Below are 16,279 nucleotides of genomic sequence, written 5' to 3' on the forward strand. Positions count from 1 at the left end.
TTTTCGACTAGACGGATTTCTCCTTGTATTTCATCAAGTGAAGGACAATTGATTGAAATAATACTAAATATGTATTAGTTACTGTTTGAGTGAAGAATAAAGCCTTAATCACCGAGGAAAATAGTTCGCATTCTAGAGGTTGAAATATTGGGAAACGAAGCATTATGATACAGAATTATCGTTCATTGGGGGTGGGGGGGGAATTTTGGGGTTGTGCAAAACAGGGAAGATTTAATACGTCACGCCTTGGACAGGTGGGACAACTTAAGAAGCAAATATATGTGAAAATCTTGTGATATCGTTTCCAAGCCGACTTAATAAAGTCATAGATATTAAAGAAAGCTACACTAAATATTAGTTGTGTGCTGTATTTCTTATTTTTTAATGTTCGCAATGTTTGGCGTAAAATGATAATAATAATGATAATAATAATATTAATAATAATAATAATGATGATAATAATAATAATGATACAATTAATGTTTTCCAGATCAGCTTGAACAATGGTCTCGGTTGGAGGGGGAATGGAGCGGAGGATGTTGGATGGGTGAAGTGTGTCTCCAGCAAGTAGGTGTGCCGCCATATTGAAAATTTAATTATTTACGCACGTTATGACGTTTCATAACAGAAACAATAAAATATTATATGGATAGCAAAGTCGTTGCTTAGTAATTTAGAATACTAATACTATGAATCAATGTATTGTTTTATTAAGCAATTACAGCCGACCTACTGATAATCGTAGCACATAAGGCTTTTCTCCCAATTTCCTCCCTCCCACCCCTTCTCTCCTTATCCAATCAGCTCAAGTTCGGTCACGGTAAATTTGTAAGCTGTCTATATCTTTTTTTTCATTTCCATACTAACATAAAATTTTGCTGGTTTTTGGAAGCATCTAAAATGAGCGGACACTCTGTAAGTGTGGGATGTGGCATCACAGGCGGTAGCGTCTGCTAGAAAAATCCACTTCGATTCATGAAAGGAAGTAAGTTATTTAACACTTATTGGTGGACAGCCAAATGCACTCATGTCTATAAATCGAATAAATCTTAAAATATGGATTTCTGAGTTGCTTTCTATTAAGGGAAGCTCTGTAAAGACAAAGAAGACCTGGGGACGCGTTTTTTGTCCGAAACATTTTGCAGAATTTTTGCAGAAAGCTGTAGGGAAGGAGCAACCAGAGGCCATAACATGAAATTAATCAGAAAACTGGTTAGAAAACATATAGATTACTTTAATAATATGAGAGTAGATGATGAACGGAATAAACTTAAAAAACAGCACATGTAAACAGCATACAAAGGATGAAAAAGTTGTATGATAATAGAGAAGGTTCGAGAGCATAAGTATAAACCTCCCTCCCGTCCAGTTCACACGCAAGTGCAGAATTTTCTCCTCATTTTGTATAAGTGTATGTTGATATTTACACATAATGCGGTTGTTGTCTTCATGACCCACTAATCTCATGGCCAAGGCTTTCTAATCCTGGGCAAGATAGGAGGCTCAAAGCTAACCCAGCTGTTCATCCTCCCGTTTGAGGCAGGTCGATGAAATGGGTACCTGGGTGGCGTAAGCTATATTTCTTCTTCATGTGATAGAATTCCGGATGTGTGGAAGTATATCTCGCTGCCACACAATCCATCCACCACACATGAATAACGTCAGATAAACTATTTCATGAAAATATTAGGCCATGAGAAATACGTATGTTATGTATGTAATGCAACAACAGTTCAGCATTACAAGTTTATGGCTCGGCACACCGACTGACCTTTACTGTGCCTCAGCCGCCAGCTAACCCCCACCTCTGACCTTTATCACCAGTGGACTTGCACATCTGTTCAACATTCACGTCTCCAGCAGAACCAAGAGATTTTTTTTTTTCCCCGTCAGACACCAACATGCTCAGGTAGAGGTGTTCACTACTAGAGATCAGGTGGCAGTAGAGCAGAGGTGCTCAGCACCAGGGGTTAGATGACAGTAGAGCAGAGGTGCTCAGCACCAAAGGCAGCTGGTACAATAGCAAGGGTGCTCAGCATCAGAGGTCAGCTGGCAGTAGAGTAGAGGTGCTAAACAACAGAGGTCATCTGGTAGTAGAGCAAGGGTGCTCATTAACAGAGGTCAGCTGGCAGTAGAACGGAGATGCTCAGCACCAGAGGTCAACTGGTAGTAGAGTAGAGGTGCTCAGCACCAGAGGTCAGCTGGTAGTAGAGCAGAGGTGCTCTGCTCCAGAGGTCAGCTGGCAGTAGAACAGATATGCTCAGTACCAGGGTACAGCTGGCTGTAAAGGTGCTCAGCAGCTAAGATCAGCTGGCAGTAGAGTAGAGGTGCTCAGTAATAAAGGTCAGCTTGCAGTAGATCGGAGATGCTTAGCACTAGAGGTCAGCAGAAAGAGGACGCCCTCAGCACCAGAGGGGGCACCTGGCGGTGGAGCAGAGGTGCACAGTACCAGAGGCCAGCTGGCAGTAGAGCAGAGGTGCTTAGTCCCAGGGGTCAGCTGGCAGTAGAGTAGAGATACTCAGTACCAGAGGTCAGCTGGCAGTGAAGCAGATGTGCTCAGTAGTAGAGGTCAACTGGCAGTAGAGCAGAGGTGCTCAGTCCCAGGGGTCAGCTGACAGTAGAGCAGAGATACTCAGTACCTGAAGTCAGCTGGCAGTGAAGCAGATGTGCTCATTACCAGAGGACAACTGGCAGTAGAGCAGAGGTGCTTAATACCAGAGGACAGCTGGCATAGAGCAGAGGTGCTCAGTACCAGAGGACAACTGGCAGTAGAGCAGAGGTGCTCAGTACCAGAGGACAACTGGCAGTAGAGCAGATGTGCTCAGTACCAGAGGACAGCTGGCAGTAGAGCAGAGGTGCTTAATACCAGAGGACAGCTGGCATAGAGCAGAGGTGCTCAGTACCAGAGGACAACTGGCAGTAGAGCAGAGGTGCTCAGTAACAGAGGTCAGCTGGCAGTAAAGCAGATGTGCTCAGTACTAGAGGACAGCTGAGAGTAGAGAAGAGGTGCTCAGTACCAGAGGTCAGCTGTCAATAGAGCAGAGGTGCTCAGTACCAGAGGACAACTGGCAGTAGAGCAGATGTGCTCAGTACCAGAGGACAGCTGGCAGTAGAGCAGAGGTGCTCAGTACCAGAGGACAACTGGCAATAGAGCAGAGTTGCTCAGTATCAGAGGGCAGATGGCTGTAGAGCAGAGGTGCTTGATACCAAAGGACAGCTGGCATAGAGCAGAGGTGCTCAGTACCAGAGGACAACTGGCAGTAGAGCAGAGGTGCTCAGTACCAGAGGTCAGCTGGCAGTAGAGCAGAGGTGCTTGATACCACAGGTCAGCTGGCAGTAGAGCTGAGATGCTCAGTACCAGAGGTCAGCTGGCAGTAGAGCTGAGGTGCTCAGTAACATAGGTCAGCTGTAAATAGAGCACAGGTGCTCAGTGCCAGAGATCATCTGACAATGGAGCAGAGGTACTCAGTACCAGAGGTCAGCTGGCAGTAGAGCAGAGTTGCTCAGTACCAGAGGACAGCTGGCAGTAGAGCAGATGTGCTCAGTACCAGAGGACAGCTGGCAGTAGAGCAGAGGTGCTTAATACCAGAGGACAGCTGGCATAGAGCAGAGGTGCTCAGTACCAGAGGACAACTGGCAGTAGAGCAGATGTGCTCAGTACTAGAGGACAGCTGGCAGTAGAGCAGAGGTGCTTAATACCAGAGGACAGCTGGCATAGAGCAGAGGTGCTCAGTACCAGAGGACAACTGGCAGTAGAGCAGAGGTGCTCAGTAACAGAGGTCAGCTGGCAGTAAAGCAGATGTGCTCAGTACTAGAGGACAGCTGAGAGTAGAGAAGAGGTGCTCAGTACCAGAGGTCAGCTGTCAATAGAGCAGAGGTGCTCAGTACCAGAGGACAACTGGCAGTAGAGCAGATGTGCTCAGTACCAGAGGACAGCTGGCAGTAGAGCAGAGGTGCTCAGTACCAGAGGACAACTGGCAATAGAGCAGAGTTGCTCAGTATCAGAGGGCAGATGGCTGTAGAGCAGAGGTGCTTGATACCAAAGGACAGCTGGCATAGAGCAGAGGTGCTCAGTACCAGAGGACAACTGGCAGTAGAGCAGAGGTGCTCAGTAACAGAGGTCAGCTGGCAGTAGAGCAGAGGTGCTTGATACCACAGGTCAGCTGGCAGTAGAGCTGAGATGCTCAGTACCAGAGGTCAGCTGGCAGTAGAGCTGAGGTGCTCAGTAACATAGGTCAGCTGTAAATAGAGCACAGGTGCTCAGTGCCAGAGATCATCTGACAATGGAGCAGAGGTACTCAGTACCAGAGGTCAGCTGGCAGTAGAGCAGAGTTGCTCAGTACCAGAGGGCAGATGGCTGTAGAGCAGAGGTGCTCAGTACCAGAGGACTGCTGGCAGTAGAGCAGAGGTGCTTAGTAGCGGAGGACAGCTGGCAATAGAGTAGAGGTGCTCAATATCAGAGGACTGCTGGCAGTAGAGCAGAGGTGCTCAGTAGCGGAGGACTGCTGGCAGTAGAGCAGAGGTGCTCAGTAGCGGAGGACAGCTGGCAATAGAGTAGAGGTGCTCAGTATCAGAGGACAGCTGGCAGTAGAGCAGAGGTGCTCAATGTCAGAAGTCAGCTGGCAGTAGAGCAGAGGTGCTCAGTACCAGAGGTCAGTTGGCAGTAGAGCTGAGGTTCTCAGTAACAGAGGATAGCTGGAAGTAGAGCAGAGATGCTCAGTACCAGAGATCAGCTGGCGGTAGAGCAGAGGCGTTCAGTCCCTGAGGTCAGATGCCAATTGAGCAGAGGTGCTCAGTACCAGAGGTCAGCTGGCAATAGAGCAGAGGTGCTCAGTACCAGAGATCAGCTGGCAGTAGAGCAGAGGTGCTCAGAACCAGAGGTCAGGTGGCAGTAGAGCAGAGGTGCTCAGTACCAGAGGTCAGCTGGCGGTAGAGCAGAGGTGTTCAGTCCCTGAGGTCAGATGGCAATTGAGCAGAGATGCTCAGTCCCAGAGGTCAGATGGCAATTGAGCAGAGGTGCTCAGTCCCAGAGGTCAGAAGGCAATTGAGCAGAGGTGCTCAGTACCAGAGATCAGCTGATGGTAGAGCAGAGGTGCTCAGTACCAGAGGACAACTGGTTGTAGAGCATAGATGCTCAATACCAGAAGGCAGCTGGCAGTAGAGCAGAGGTGCTCAATACTAGAGGACAGCTGGCAGTAGAGCAGAGATGCTCAGCACCAAAGGACAGCTGGTAGTAGAGCAGGGGTGCTCAATACCAGAGGACAGCTGGCAGTAGAGCAGAGGTGATCAATACAGAAGGTCATCTGACAGTAGAGCAGAGGTGCTCAGTACCAAAGGACAGCTGGCAGTAGAGCAGAGGTGCTCAGTAACAGAGGACAGCTGGCAGTAGAGCAGAGGTGCTCATTACCAGAGGACAGCTGGCAGTAGAGCAGAGGTGCTCATTTCCAAAGGTCAGCTGGCAGCAGAGCAGAGGCGCTCAGCACCTGAGGTCAGCTGGCAGTGGAGTTGAAGCGCTCAGTACCAGAAGACAGCTGGCAGTAGAGCAGAGGTGCTCAGTGCCAGAGGATAGCTAGCAGTAGAGCAGAGCTACTCAGTTCCAGAGGACACCTGGCAGTTGAGTAGAGGTTCTCAATACCAGAGGTCAGCTGGCAGCAGAGCAGAGGTGCTCAGTCCCAGAGGACAACTGGTAGTAGAGCAGAGGTGCTCAGCACCAGAGGTCAGCTGGCAGTAGAGCAGTGGCCCTCAGTATCAGAGGTCAGCTGGTAGTAGAGCAGAGATGCTCAGTACCAGAGGTCAGCTGGCAGTGGAAAGAGGTGCTCAGTTCCATAGGACAGCTGGCAGTAGAGCAGAGGTGCTCAATACCAATGGTCAGCTGACAGTAGAGCAGAGGTACTCTACCAGAAGTCAGCTGGCAGTAACTAGAGCAGAGGTGTTCAGTGCCAGAGGTCAGCTGGTAATAGAACAGAGGTGCTCAGTACTAGAGGTCAGCTGGCAGTAGAGCAGAGGTGTTCAGTACCAGAGGTCAGCTGGCAGTAGAGCAGAGGTGTTCAGTACCAGAGGTGAGTTTGCAGTAGAGCAGAGGTGCTCAATACTAGAGGACAGCTGGCATAAGTGCACAGTACCAGAGATCAGCTGGCAACAGAGCAGAGGTGCTCAATTCCAGATTTCGGCTGGCAGTGGAGCAGAGGTGCTCAGTACCAGACATCAGCTTGCAATAGAGCAGAGGTGCTCAGTACCAGAGGACAGCTGGCGGTAGAGCCGAGGTGCTCAATATCAGAGGACAGATGGCAGTAGAGCAGAGGTGCTCAGCATCAGAGGTCAGCTGGCAGTAGAGCAGAGGTGCTCAATACCAGAGGTCAGCTGGCAGTAGAGCAGAGGTGCTCAATACCAGAGGTCAGCTGGCAGTAGAGCAGAGGTGCTCAGTACCAGAGGTCAGCTGGCAGTGGAGCAGAGATGCTCAGTACCAGAGGTCAGCTGGCAGTGGAGCAGAGATGCTCAGTAGCAGAGGTCTGCTGGCAGTAAATTACAGAGTGTTTTATTTTGGCGGTAAGCCATGCAAGTCAGGTTTGCTATGAAGCGTTGTAAAGAACAGAAAGATCTACACACACACACACACACACACACACACACACACACACACCAGAGTTAGGAGAGGTGGATCAGAGTGGAGGCTTCAGAAGCCGACCTTGGAAGAGAGAGGGGTAAAGGCGTGACTAGATCCCAACCATTTTTTTTTAAAACTTAGTTTGATGAATGTCAACAATACAGAGATAACATAACATAAAAGTAAGCAAGTAGCTTCACAAAACACTAATAATTGTTTGATAGAAAAGGTATGGTGGGGCTCCACGAACGTAGAGCTTCTCCCCAGTACAGTGCGAATCAGTAATTACACACACCCTGAGTGAACACAGAGTATGAAGTTATGAGACACATGTGACTGAAGCTTTACCGACACCCTCTTGTCTCGATAGGTACGCGCTATATGGGAGACTCGCTACATCTGCGACCAAAGCTTGAGATAGTTGAAATCAAGTATTAGATGAAACATCGACCATAGGCTTCATAAAGATTCACTCAAGAACTCGGTACAGCTTCGATCAAACAATCGCTACAGCTTTGAACAAATATTCGGTACAGCTTCGACCAATGGCTAAGTACATCGATTCTCGATTTTGTACGTATGATTAATCCTTGTGTTAGACGTAAATCTGAGAAGAGATGTCATCCCGTAAAATCCTGTGACCAAGACCTTTAAAAAAACCTAACCATTGTGTTGTGGTAAAGTGTCCCAGGAAGTTGCATGACGGGTGTGGAATGTTTGTTTATATATGTCATGACGTGAGGAGGGCCACCCACCTGAAGACCCTACCATGATACAAGAGCAGGACAGGTGAGGAGAGCCACCCACCTGAAGACCCTACCATGATACAAGAGCAGGACAGGTGAGGAGAGCCACTCACCTGAAGACCCTACCATGATACAAGAGCAGGAAAGGTGAGGAGAGCCACCCACCTGAAGACCCTACCATGATACGAGAGCAGGACAGGTGAAGAGAGCCACCCACCTGAAGATCTTACCATGATACAAGAGCAGGACAGGTGAGGAGAGCCACCCACCTGAAGATCTTACCATGATACAACAACAGACAGGTGAGGAGAGCCACCCACCTGAAGATCTTACCATGATACAAGAGCAGGACAGGTGAGGAGAGCCACCCACCTGAAGATCTTACCATGATACAAGAGCAGGACAGGTGAGGAGAGCCACCCACCTGAAGATCTTACCATGATACAACAACAGACAGGTGAGGAGAGCCGCCCACCTGATGATCTTACCATGATACAAGAGCAGGACAGGTGAGGAGAGCCACCCGCCTGAAGATCTTACCATGATACAACAACAGACAGGTGAGGAGAGCCGCCCACCTGATGATCTTACCATGATACAAGAGCAGGACAGGTGAGGAGAGCCATCCGCCTGAAGATCTTACCATGATACAAGAGCAGGACAGGTGAGGAGAGCCACCCGCCTGAAGATCTTACCATGATACAACAACAGGACAGGTGAGGAGAGCCACCCACCTGAAGATCTTACCATGATACAAGAGCAGGACAGGTGAGGAGAGCCACCCATCTGAAGACCCTACCATGATACAAGAGCAGGACAGGTGAGGAGAGCCACCCGCCTGAAGATCTTACCATGATACAAGAGCAGAACAGGTGAGGAGAGCCACCCACCTGAAGATCTTACCATGATACAAGAGCAGGACAGGTGAGGAGAGCCACCCATCTGAAGATCTTACTATGATACAACAACAGGACAGGTGAGGAGAGCCACCAACCTGAAGATCTTACCATGATACAAGAGCAGGACAGGTGAGGAGAGCCACCCATCTGAAGACCCTACCATGATACGAGAGCAGGACAGGCGAGGAGAGCCACCCACCTGAAGACCCTACCATGATACAAGAGCAGGACAGGTGAGGAGAGCCACCCACCTGAAGACCCTACCATGATACAAGAGCAGGAAAGGTGAGGAGAGCCACCCACCTGAAGACCCTACCATGATACAAGAGCAGGACAGGTGAGGAGAGCCACCCACCTGATGACCCTACCATGATACAAGAGCAGGAAAGGTGAGGAGAGCCACCCACCTGAAGATCTTACCATGATACAAGAGCAGGACAGGTGAGGAGAGCCACCCACTGATGACCTTACCATGATACAAGAGCAGGACAGGTGAGGAGAGCCACCCGCCTGAAGATCTTACCATGATACAAGAGCAGGACAGGTGAGGAGAGCCACCCGCCTGAAGATCTTACCATGATACAAGAGCAGGACAGGTGAGGAGAGCCACCCGCCTGAAGATCTTACCATGATACAAGAGCAGGACAGGTGAGGAGAGCCACCCATCTGAAGACCCTACCATGATACAAGAGCAGGACAGGTGAGGAGAGCCACCCGCCTGAAGATCTTACCATGATACAACAACAGGACAGGTGAGGAGAGCCACCCACCTGAAGATCGTACCATGATACAAGAGCAGGACAGGTGAGGAGAGCCACCCGCCTGAGGACCCTACCATGATACAAGAGCAGGACAGGTGAGGAGAGCCACCCACCTGAAGACCCGAACATGATACAAGAGCAGGACAGGTGAGGAGAGCCACCCACCTGAAGATCTTACCATGATACAACAACAGACAGGTGAGGACAGCCACCCACCTGATGATCTTACCATGATACAACAACAGGACAGGTGAGGAGAGCCACCCACCTGAAGACCCTACCATGATACAAGAGCAGGACTCGCGAGGAGAGCCACCCACCTGAAGACCCTAACAGGATAACTGAGCAGGACACGTGACGAGAGCCACCCACCTGAAGACCCTAACATGATACAAGAGGAGGACAGGTGAGGAGAGCCACCCATCTGAAGACCCTAACATGATACAAAAGGACAGGTGAAGAGAGCCACCCACCTGAAGACCCGAACATGATACAAAAGGAGGGCAGGCGATAAGCCACCCACCTGGAAACCCTAACATGATAACTGAGCAGGACAGGTGAGGATATCCACCCACCTGAAAACCCTACCATGACACAAAAGGAGGACAGGCAAGGAGGGCCACCCATCTGGAGACCCTAACAGGATAACTGAGCAGGACAAGTGAGGACAAGGAGAGCCACCCACATGAAGACTCCAACAAGATAACTGAGCAGGACAAGTGAGGACAAGGAGAGCCACCCACATGAAGACTCTAACAAGATAACTGAGCAGGACAAGTGAGGACAAGGAGAGCCACCCATCTGAAGATCCTACCATGATACAAGAGGAGGACAGGTGAGGAGAGCCACCCATCTGGAGACCCTAACAGGATAACTGAGCAGGACAAGTGAGGACAAGGAGAGCCACCCATTTGAAGATCCTACCATGATACAAGAGGACAGGTGAGGAGAGCCACCCATCTGAAGACCATGCCATGATACAAGAGGAGGACAGGTGAGGAGAGCCACCCACATGAAGACCCTAACAGGACAACTGAGCAGGACAAGTGAGGACAAGGAGAGCCACCCACATGAAGACCCTAACAGGATAACTGAGCAGGACAAGTGAGGACAAGGAGAGCCACCCACATGAAGACTCTAACAAGATAACTGAGCAGGACAAGTGAGGACAAGGAGAGCCACCCACATGAAGACTCTAACAAGATAACTGAGCAGGACAAGTGAGGACAAGGAGAGCCACCCATCTGAAGATCCTACCATGATACAAGAGGAGGACAGGTGAGGAGAGCCACCCATCTGAAGACCCTAACAAGATAACTGAGCAGGACAAGTGAGGACAAGGAGAGCCACCCACATGAAGACCCTAACAGGATAACTGAGCAGGACAAGTGAGGACAAAGAGAGCCACCCATCTGAAGATCCTACCATGATACAAGAGGAGGACAGGTGAGGAGAGCCACCCATCTGAAGACCCTAACAAGATAACTGAGCAGGACAAGTGAGGACAAGGAGAGCCACCCACATGAAGTCTCTAACAGGATAACTGAGCAGGACAAGTGAGGACAAGGAGAACCACCCATCGGTAGATCCTAACATGATACAAGAGGACAGGTGAGGAGAGCCACCCATCTGAAGACCATGCCATGATACAAGAGGAGGACAGGTGAGGAGAGCCACCCACATGAAGACCCTAACAGGATAACTAAGCAGGACAAGTGAGGACAAAGAGAGCCACCCATCTGAAGATCCTACCATGATACAAGAGGAGGACAGGTGAGGAGAGCCACCCATCTGAAGACCCTAACAAGATAACTGAGCAGGACAGGTGAGGACAAGGAGAGCCACCCACATGAAGACCCTAACAGGATAACTGAGCAGACAAGTGAGGACAAGGAGAGCCACCCATTTGAAGATCCTACCATGATACAAGAGGACAGGTGAGGAGAGCCACCCATCTGAAGACCATGCCATGATACAAGAGGAGGTCAGGTGAGGAGAGCCACCCACATGAAGACCCTAACAGGATAACTGAGCAGGACAAGTGAGGACAAGGAGAGCCACCCATCTGAAGACCGTAACATGATACAAGAGGAGGACAGAGAGGGAGAACCACCCACCTGAATATCGTAGTCACAAAAAATAGGACAATTCTGCATTTGATAAGGCAAAATCGTAGCTAAAGTAGTCCATAACACGACCCCAAACGAAGTAGAGATAAGTCTGGAGCAACATGTTTGCTTGCTTAGATTACTTGGTGAATACAGTTGGCGTCATACTGACATACCTAGTTATATCTGCTCATGTTACCTCCACATCTTGATATTACGAGACGCAATCTCTCACTATTCTTCTTTTTTAGAGTTAACTTTAATAGATAGTGCTATCTCTGTTCGTCTTCAAGGTCAATAATATATTCTGATGTTTCCATGACTTAATCTACTGCAGATCTTGAACTATCTTGATTTCATGGAAAGTTTATTACAGGAATGAGTCAACGCCATCCTAGTGTGGGTGGGGTTGGCACGTTGCCTCGTGCGGGGTGCGCGCGCATCTTGTTGACATCATAGGGTTATCCTCAAGATTTTCGCTGGTTACCTTAAATTACAAGATAATGGCAGCACTAAAACTTGTAAAATGGCCTAAGATACTGCTCTTTGGAGATTCCATCACGCAGGTGAGTATCAAACTTGAAGTGACAACGTAGTTGTAGTGGATAATGAAAGATGTTTTTGACGAGGGTGACACTGGCTTGTTCATCCCTCGTCTCGACCTGCCCGGGATTACTAGTTGTTAATTACGGAGAGTCTTACACCTGCGTTGCTCCGTCTCATAATTATATATATTTATTATGTCTTTACTTTTTTTGATTTATTTACACATCATCCTAAGCCAGGTACCCATCCGCAGCCTGTGTTGGCTGTGGGCCGAGGGCCATTTCCACGATTCGAACCCATGTGCATCCGACCCCATGTTGGCCCCGCGCTGACTCGTGGTCAGTAACGCTAATCACTACACCACAGAGGCCCATGGAGCGCAACTCAGTGTGGTATAGGGTCATATTTTGCGATATTGACGAATTATATGGATTTATTTTCAGGAGAAGATTTCTCTCCCTTACTGTTTTCAATTTCTTGTAAGGTTTCACTTTGCTGTAGAACTTGTTTCTATCACCAATAATTTCGTGGGTTTAGGGGCAAAGGTGTTTAGAATGTGGGATGTTACTTCTGATTAGCAGAGTTCAAGTTTAAGGGCACCACAGAAATAGTAGGTGGATTTAGAAGAGATGGACACCATTGAGCTCACTACACCTGGTAGAAGTGTTCTAGACTAATGGGGTATGCCATGTTCATCTGTGAAAACAAGGGGTATAGGGATAGGAAACACTTTCACGAATCAGTCGTGCTTGTGGAATCCTTACCAAACTTCCCCAAGGTAACGTAAATTTACCATATCTCTGATGTTGAGAAAACTTAAAGTTCACTTAAGCTTGGCACTGAAACTAACTTTGGAAAATGGGTACTAATGTTGTAAGTGGTTTGTATAGTTTGATTAGGATTATAGGAATATCATTGGAGGATGGATCTATGAAATTTTTCTAAAATGACTGGAATTAGATAGGGTGATAGTAATAGGGAAAATTTATTAGTTTAGCTCAACATTAGAATTAGCTTTGGTAATATCTTTGTAAAAGCATAGCAAAGCATTGGTAATAGAATCCTGTTTTCCACAGTTTTCTCCCAATTTTTTATTGATTGGTTTTTAAAGACTAGAAATGATATCTCCAGATTTTTATCATTTTTGTTTGTGAGACTTTCCTAAATAAGTTATATGAAAAAAGATTTGTATAGGGCTTTCCATGATGAGTTTAATGTAAGCCACAGTTTCTTCAGTGTGCATTAATAACATAATTTTTTAAACAACTTTCAAACAAATATTTGTTATCGTATGTATAAATATCTTTGAAAGAACCAAACAAATTATTAGTAAAGTGGGTACAAAAGAATCTCCTTTTATGCCTATTTAATTCACTCCTGAAGATGCAAATTATAAATTATTTGTAGCTCACTGGTTAGGGGAAGTGGTTGGCTGACACTTCGGCCCCTACCGATAGCTCATCTCCAGCTTTAGATTGGGTTTGGTTCAGTTAGGTGAGGTTAGGTTTGATAGGATTACTTTGGTTTGGTTATGTTCAGTTTGGTTCTTTTCCATGGTTGGGGTAAGTTAGGTTTCGGTAGGTTCAGCTAAGTTTACCATTGATTTAACCAATGGCCATTGAACAACACAAAATCCTAAGTTCATGGTGGTCCATATCACTTGATCGAACTACTCGCCTATGCCACTTTATCAGTATTATCTCATGTAATTGTATTAGATGTCTTAAATCTGCAAATCAAGCAGCTTATCATCAGAAATTTTGAAACCATGTTGGGTATATTGCAGTTTTATATTTTATTTCTGAAAGCCGTGATCAGTACATGGCTAGTTTTATTCTTGCCCTTTTAGTCACAGTACAGCAAAGAGTAAATTTGTTTCTTACAGTCTTTTTACTAGGTATTCACATATTTTTTTTTTATAGAATCTTTGTAAGAAAAATAATGTACGTACTTTCCTTGGAATTTTTTTTTGTTAATGCTTCGCCAGGAGTTAAAAATGCAGTTTCAAATAACAAAACCATCCATAAGGAGCCTTTTTGTCAGGCTTATTCTGGTGTAATTGTGCAAAGCGCTGCATTGCTCATCTCTCGTTTGTTTTGCATTAGTATGGCCAAGGTCATTTTTACCTTAATTTATGCAAAAAGAGGAGATGGGCACTGCACCTAGAATCAGTCAGGGCAGTGTTACTTGACTTTTTTGTGTGAAACAGGTACACATGACAAGTCTGTATGTTGCCTGATGATTACTCATGTTCATGATTACCTGGAATCTGAATGTTTCTCAGTATAAATAGTTCAGAACAATCCATTTGGAAGGATTCCAGCTGACCAAGAAATGAAAGAAACTGAACAAGTATACCTAAACTCTTGGAGGTATGACACCCAGTAGGTGTAAGCAGGTAATATAGTACTGCTGAATATTGCAGTACCTTTCATAGACAACTTAGGAATGTGCTAAACTATGGATATTAAGACTTCCCCCACAAAGATCTTTAAAAATCAGGGATCTTGAAAGGTGAAGTTGATGTTCAAACACTGGTAGGTATGTTAGAAAACAGTTGGATTGATCACTTGATGAAAATAACCAAGATTTGGTAAGTCTGTCTGCAGGCAAGGCTGCACCTTCTGATGTCTGCAGTGATATGCCTGTTGATCAACACCATGGAGGGAAGGCTTATGTAACTTTCAAAGAGCAGAGAATTGAGAGTGCCCCACCGTTCAAGAAGTTTCATAATCTAGAAGAAATCAAAGTTGACACTTTCCTTGAATTAAGCAGATGATCCTGAGACCTGATTGAAACTTATTTGCACACCTGATTCCAGTTACCCAGAGTAGAAATCTCCTGTTGAGAGATGTTCCTGTCGCATCTTGGTTCATTATGACATACCTGGCTACTCCAGATGGGTTTTCAAGGAAAACGCACTAAAGAATGTTTACCATGCTGAGTCCTTCCCAGAATTAGGCGCTTGTACCATAGATGACATGGAAGTGATTCAGAAAGTGAGAGGTGATGGTACAGTTACAGATCCTGCATTATATATATGTGTATATGAGTGGATGGGCCATTCTTTGTCTGTTTCCTGGTGCTACCTCTCTGACACGGGAAATGGCAATCAAGTGTGGGAAGTCTCCATGGTTGTTTAATTTGTTTATGAATGGAGTGGTTAGGGAGGTGAATGCAAGAGTTTTGGAGAGATGGGCAAGTATAAGTCTGTTCTGGATGAGAGGGCTTGGGAAGTGAGTCAGTTGTTCGCTGATGATACAGCGCTGGTGGCTGATTTGGGTGAGGAACTGCAAATGTTAGTGACTGAGCTTGGTAAAGTGTGTGAATGAAGAAAGTTGAGAGTAGATGTGAGTAAGAGCAAGGTTATTAGGTTCAGTAGGGTTGAGGGACAAGTTAATTGGGAGGTAAGTTTGAATTGAGAAAAACTGGAACAAGTAAAGTGTTTTAGATATATGGGAGTGGACTTAGCAGCGGATGGAACCATGGTAGTGGAAGTGAGTCACAGGGTTGGGGATGAGAGCGAAGGTTCTGGAGCATTGAAGAATGTGTGGAAGGCGAGAACATTATCTTGGAGAGCAAAAATGGGTATGTTTGAAGGAAAAGTGGTTTCAACAATGTTATATGGTTGTGAGGCATAGGCTATAAATAGTGTGGTGCGGAGGAGGGTAGATGTGTTGGAAATGAAATGTTTGAGGACAGTATGTGGTGTGGTTTGATTGAGTAAGTAATGAAAGGGTAAGAAAGATGTGTAATGATAAAAAGAGTGTGGTTGAGAGAGTAGAAGAGGGTGTGTTGAAATGGTTTGGACACATGGAAAGAATGAGTTTGGAAAGATTGACAGAGAGGATATATGTATCAGAGGTGGAGGGAAGAAGGAGAAGCAGGAGACCAAATTGGAGGTGGAAGGATGGAGTGAAAAAGATTTTGAGTGATCGGGGCCTGAACATACAGGATGGTAAAGACGTGCAAGGAATAGATTGAATTGGAACGATGTGGTATACCAGGGTGGATGTTCTGTCAGTGGATTGAGCCAGGGCATGTGAATCATCTGGGGTAAACCATGGAAAGGTCTGTGGGGCCTGGATATGGAAATGGAGCTGTAATTCGGTGCATTACACATGACAGCTAGAGACTGAGTGTGAATGAATGTGGCCTTTTTTGTCTGTTCCTGGTGCTGCCTTGCTGGGGGGAGATGCTATTTAGTGTGTGGCAGGGTGGGTACAGGAATGGATGAAGGCAGTAAGTATGGATACGTACATATGTATATGTCTGTGTATGAGAGAGCAGCAGAGGATGTGTTGAAATGGTTTGGACACATGGAGAGAATGAGTGAGGAAAGATTGACAGAGAGGATATTTGTGTCTGAGTTGGAGGGAAGAAGAAGAAGCATGAGACCAAATTGGAGGTGGAAGGAAGGAGTGAAAAAGATTTTGAGTGATCAGGGCCTGAACATACAGGAGGGGGAAAGACGTGCAAGGAATAGAGTGAATTGGAACGATGTGGTATACCAGGGTGGATGTGCTGTCAGTGGATTGAACCAGGGCATGTGAATCATCTGGGGTAAACCATGGAAAGGCCTGTGGGGCCTGGATGTGGAAATGGAGCTGTGATT

General features: G+C 46.6%; 1 protein-coding gene across 1 annotated transcript in view; it reads left to right on the top strand.

Annotated features, from left to right (window-relative positions):
- Window positions 1-11,517: 11,517 nt before the first annotated feature.
- LOC139751792 (isoamyl acetate-hydrolyzing esterase 1 homolog) overlaps window positions 11,518-16,279 on the top strand; it is an 81,032-nt gene continuing 76,270 nt past the window's right edge. The window contains exon 1 of the mRNA XM_071667329.1: window positions 11,518-11,684. Within this exon, the coding sequence (XP_071523430.1) occupies window positions 11,622-11,684 (63 nt within the window). The 5' untranslated portion in view covers window positions 11,518-11,621. The remainder of the gene's footprint in view (window positions 11,685-16,279) is intronic.

The sequence above is a fragment of the Panulirus ornatus genome, chromosome 12 (assembly GCF_036320965.1).
Source record: "Panulirus ornatus isolate Po-2019 chromosome 12, ASM3632096v1, whole genome shotgun sequence".
In the NCBI taxonomy this organism is placed as follows: Eukaryota; Metazoa; Arthropoda; class Malacostraca; order Decapoda; family Palinuridae; genus Panulirus; species Panulirus ornatus.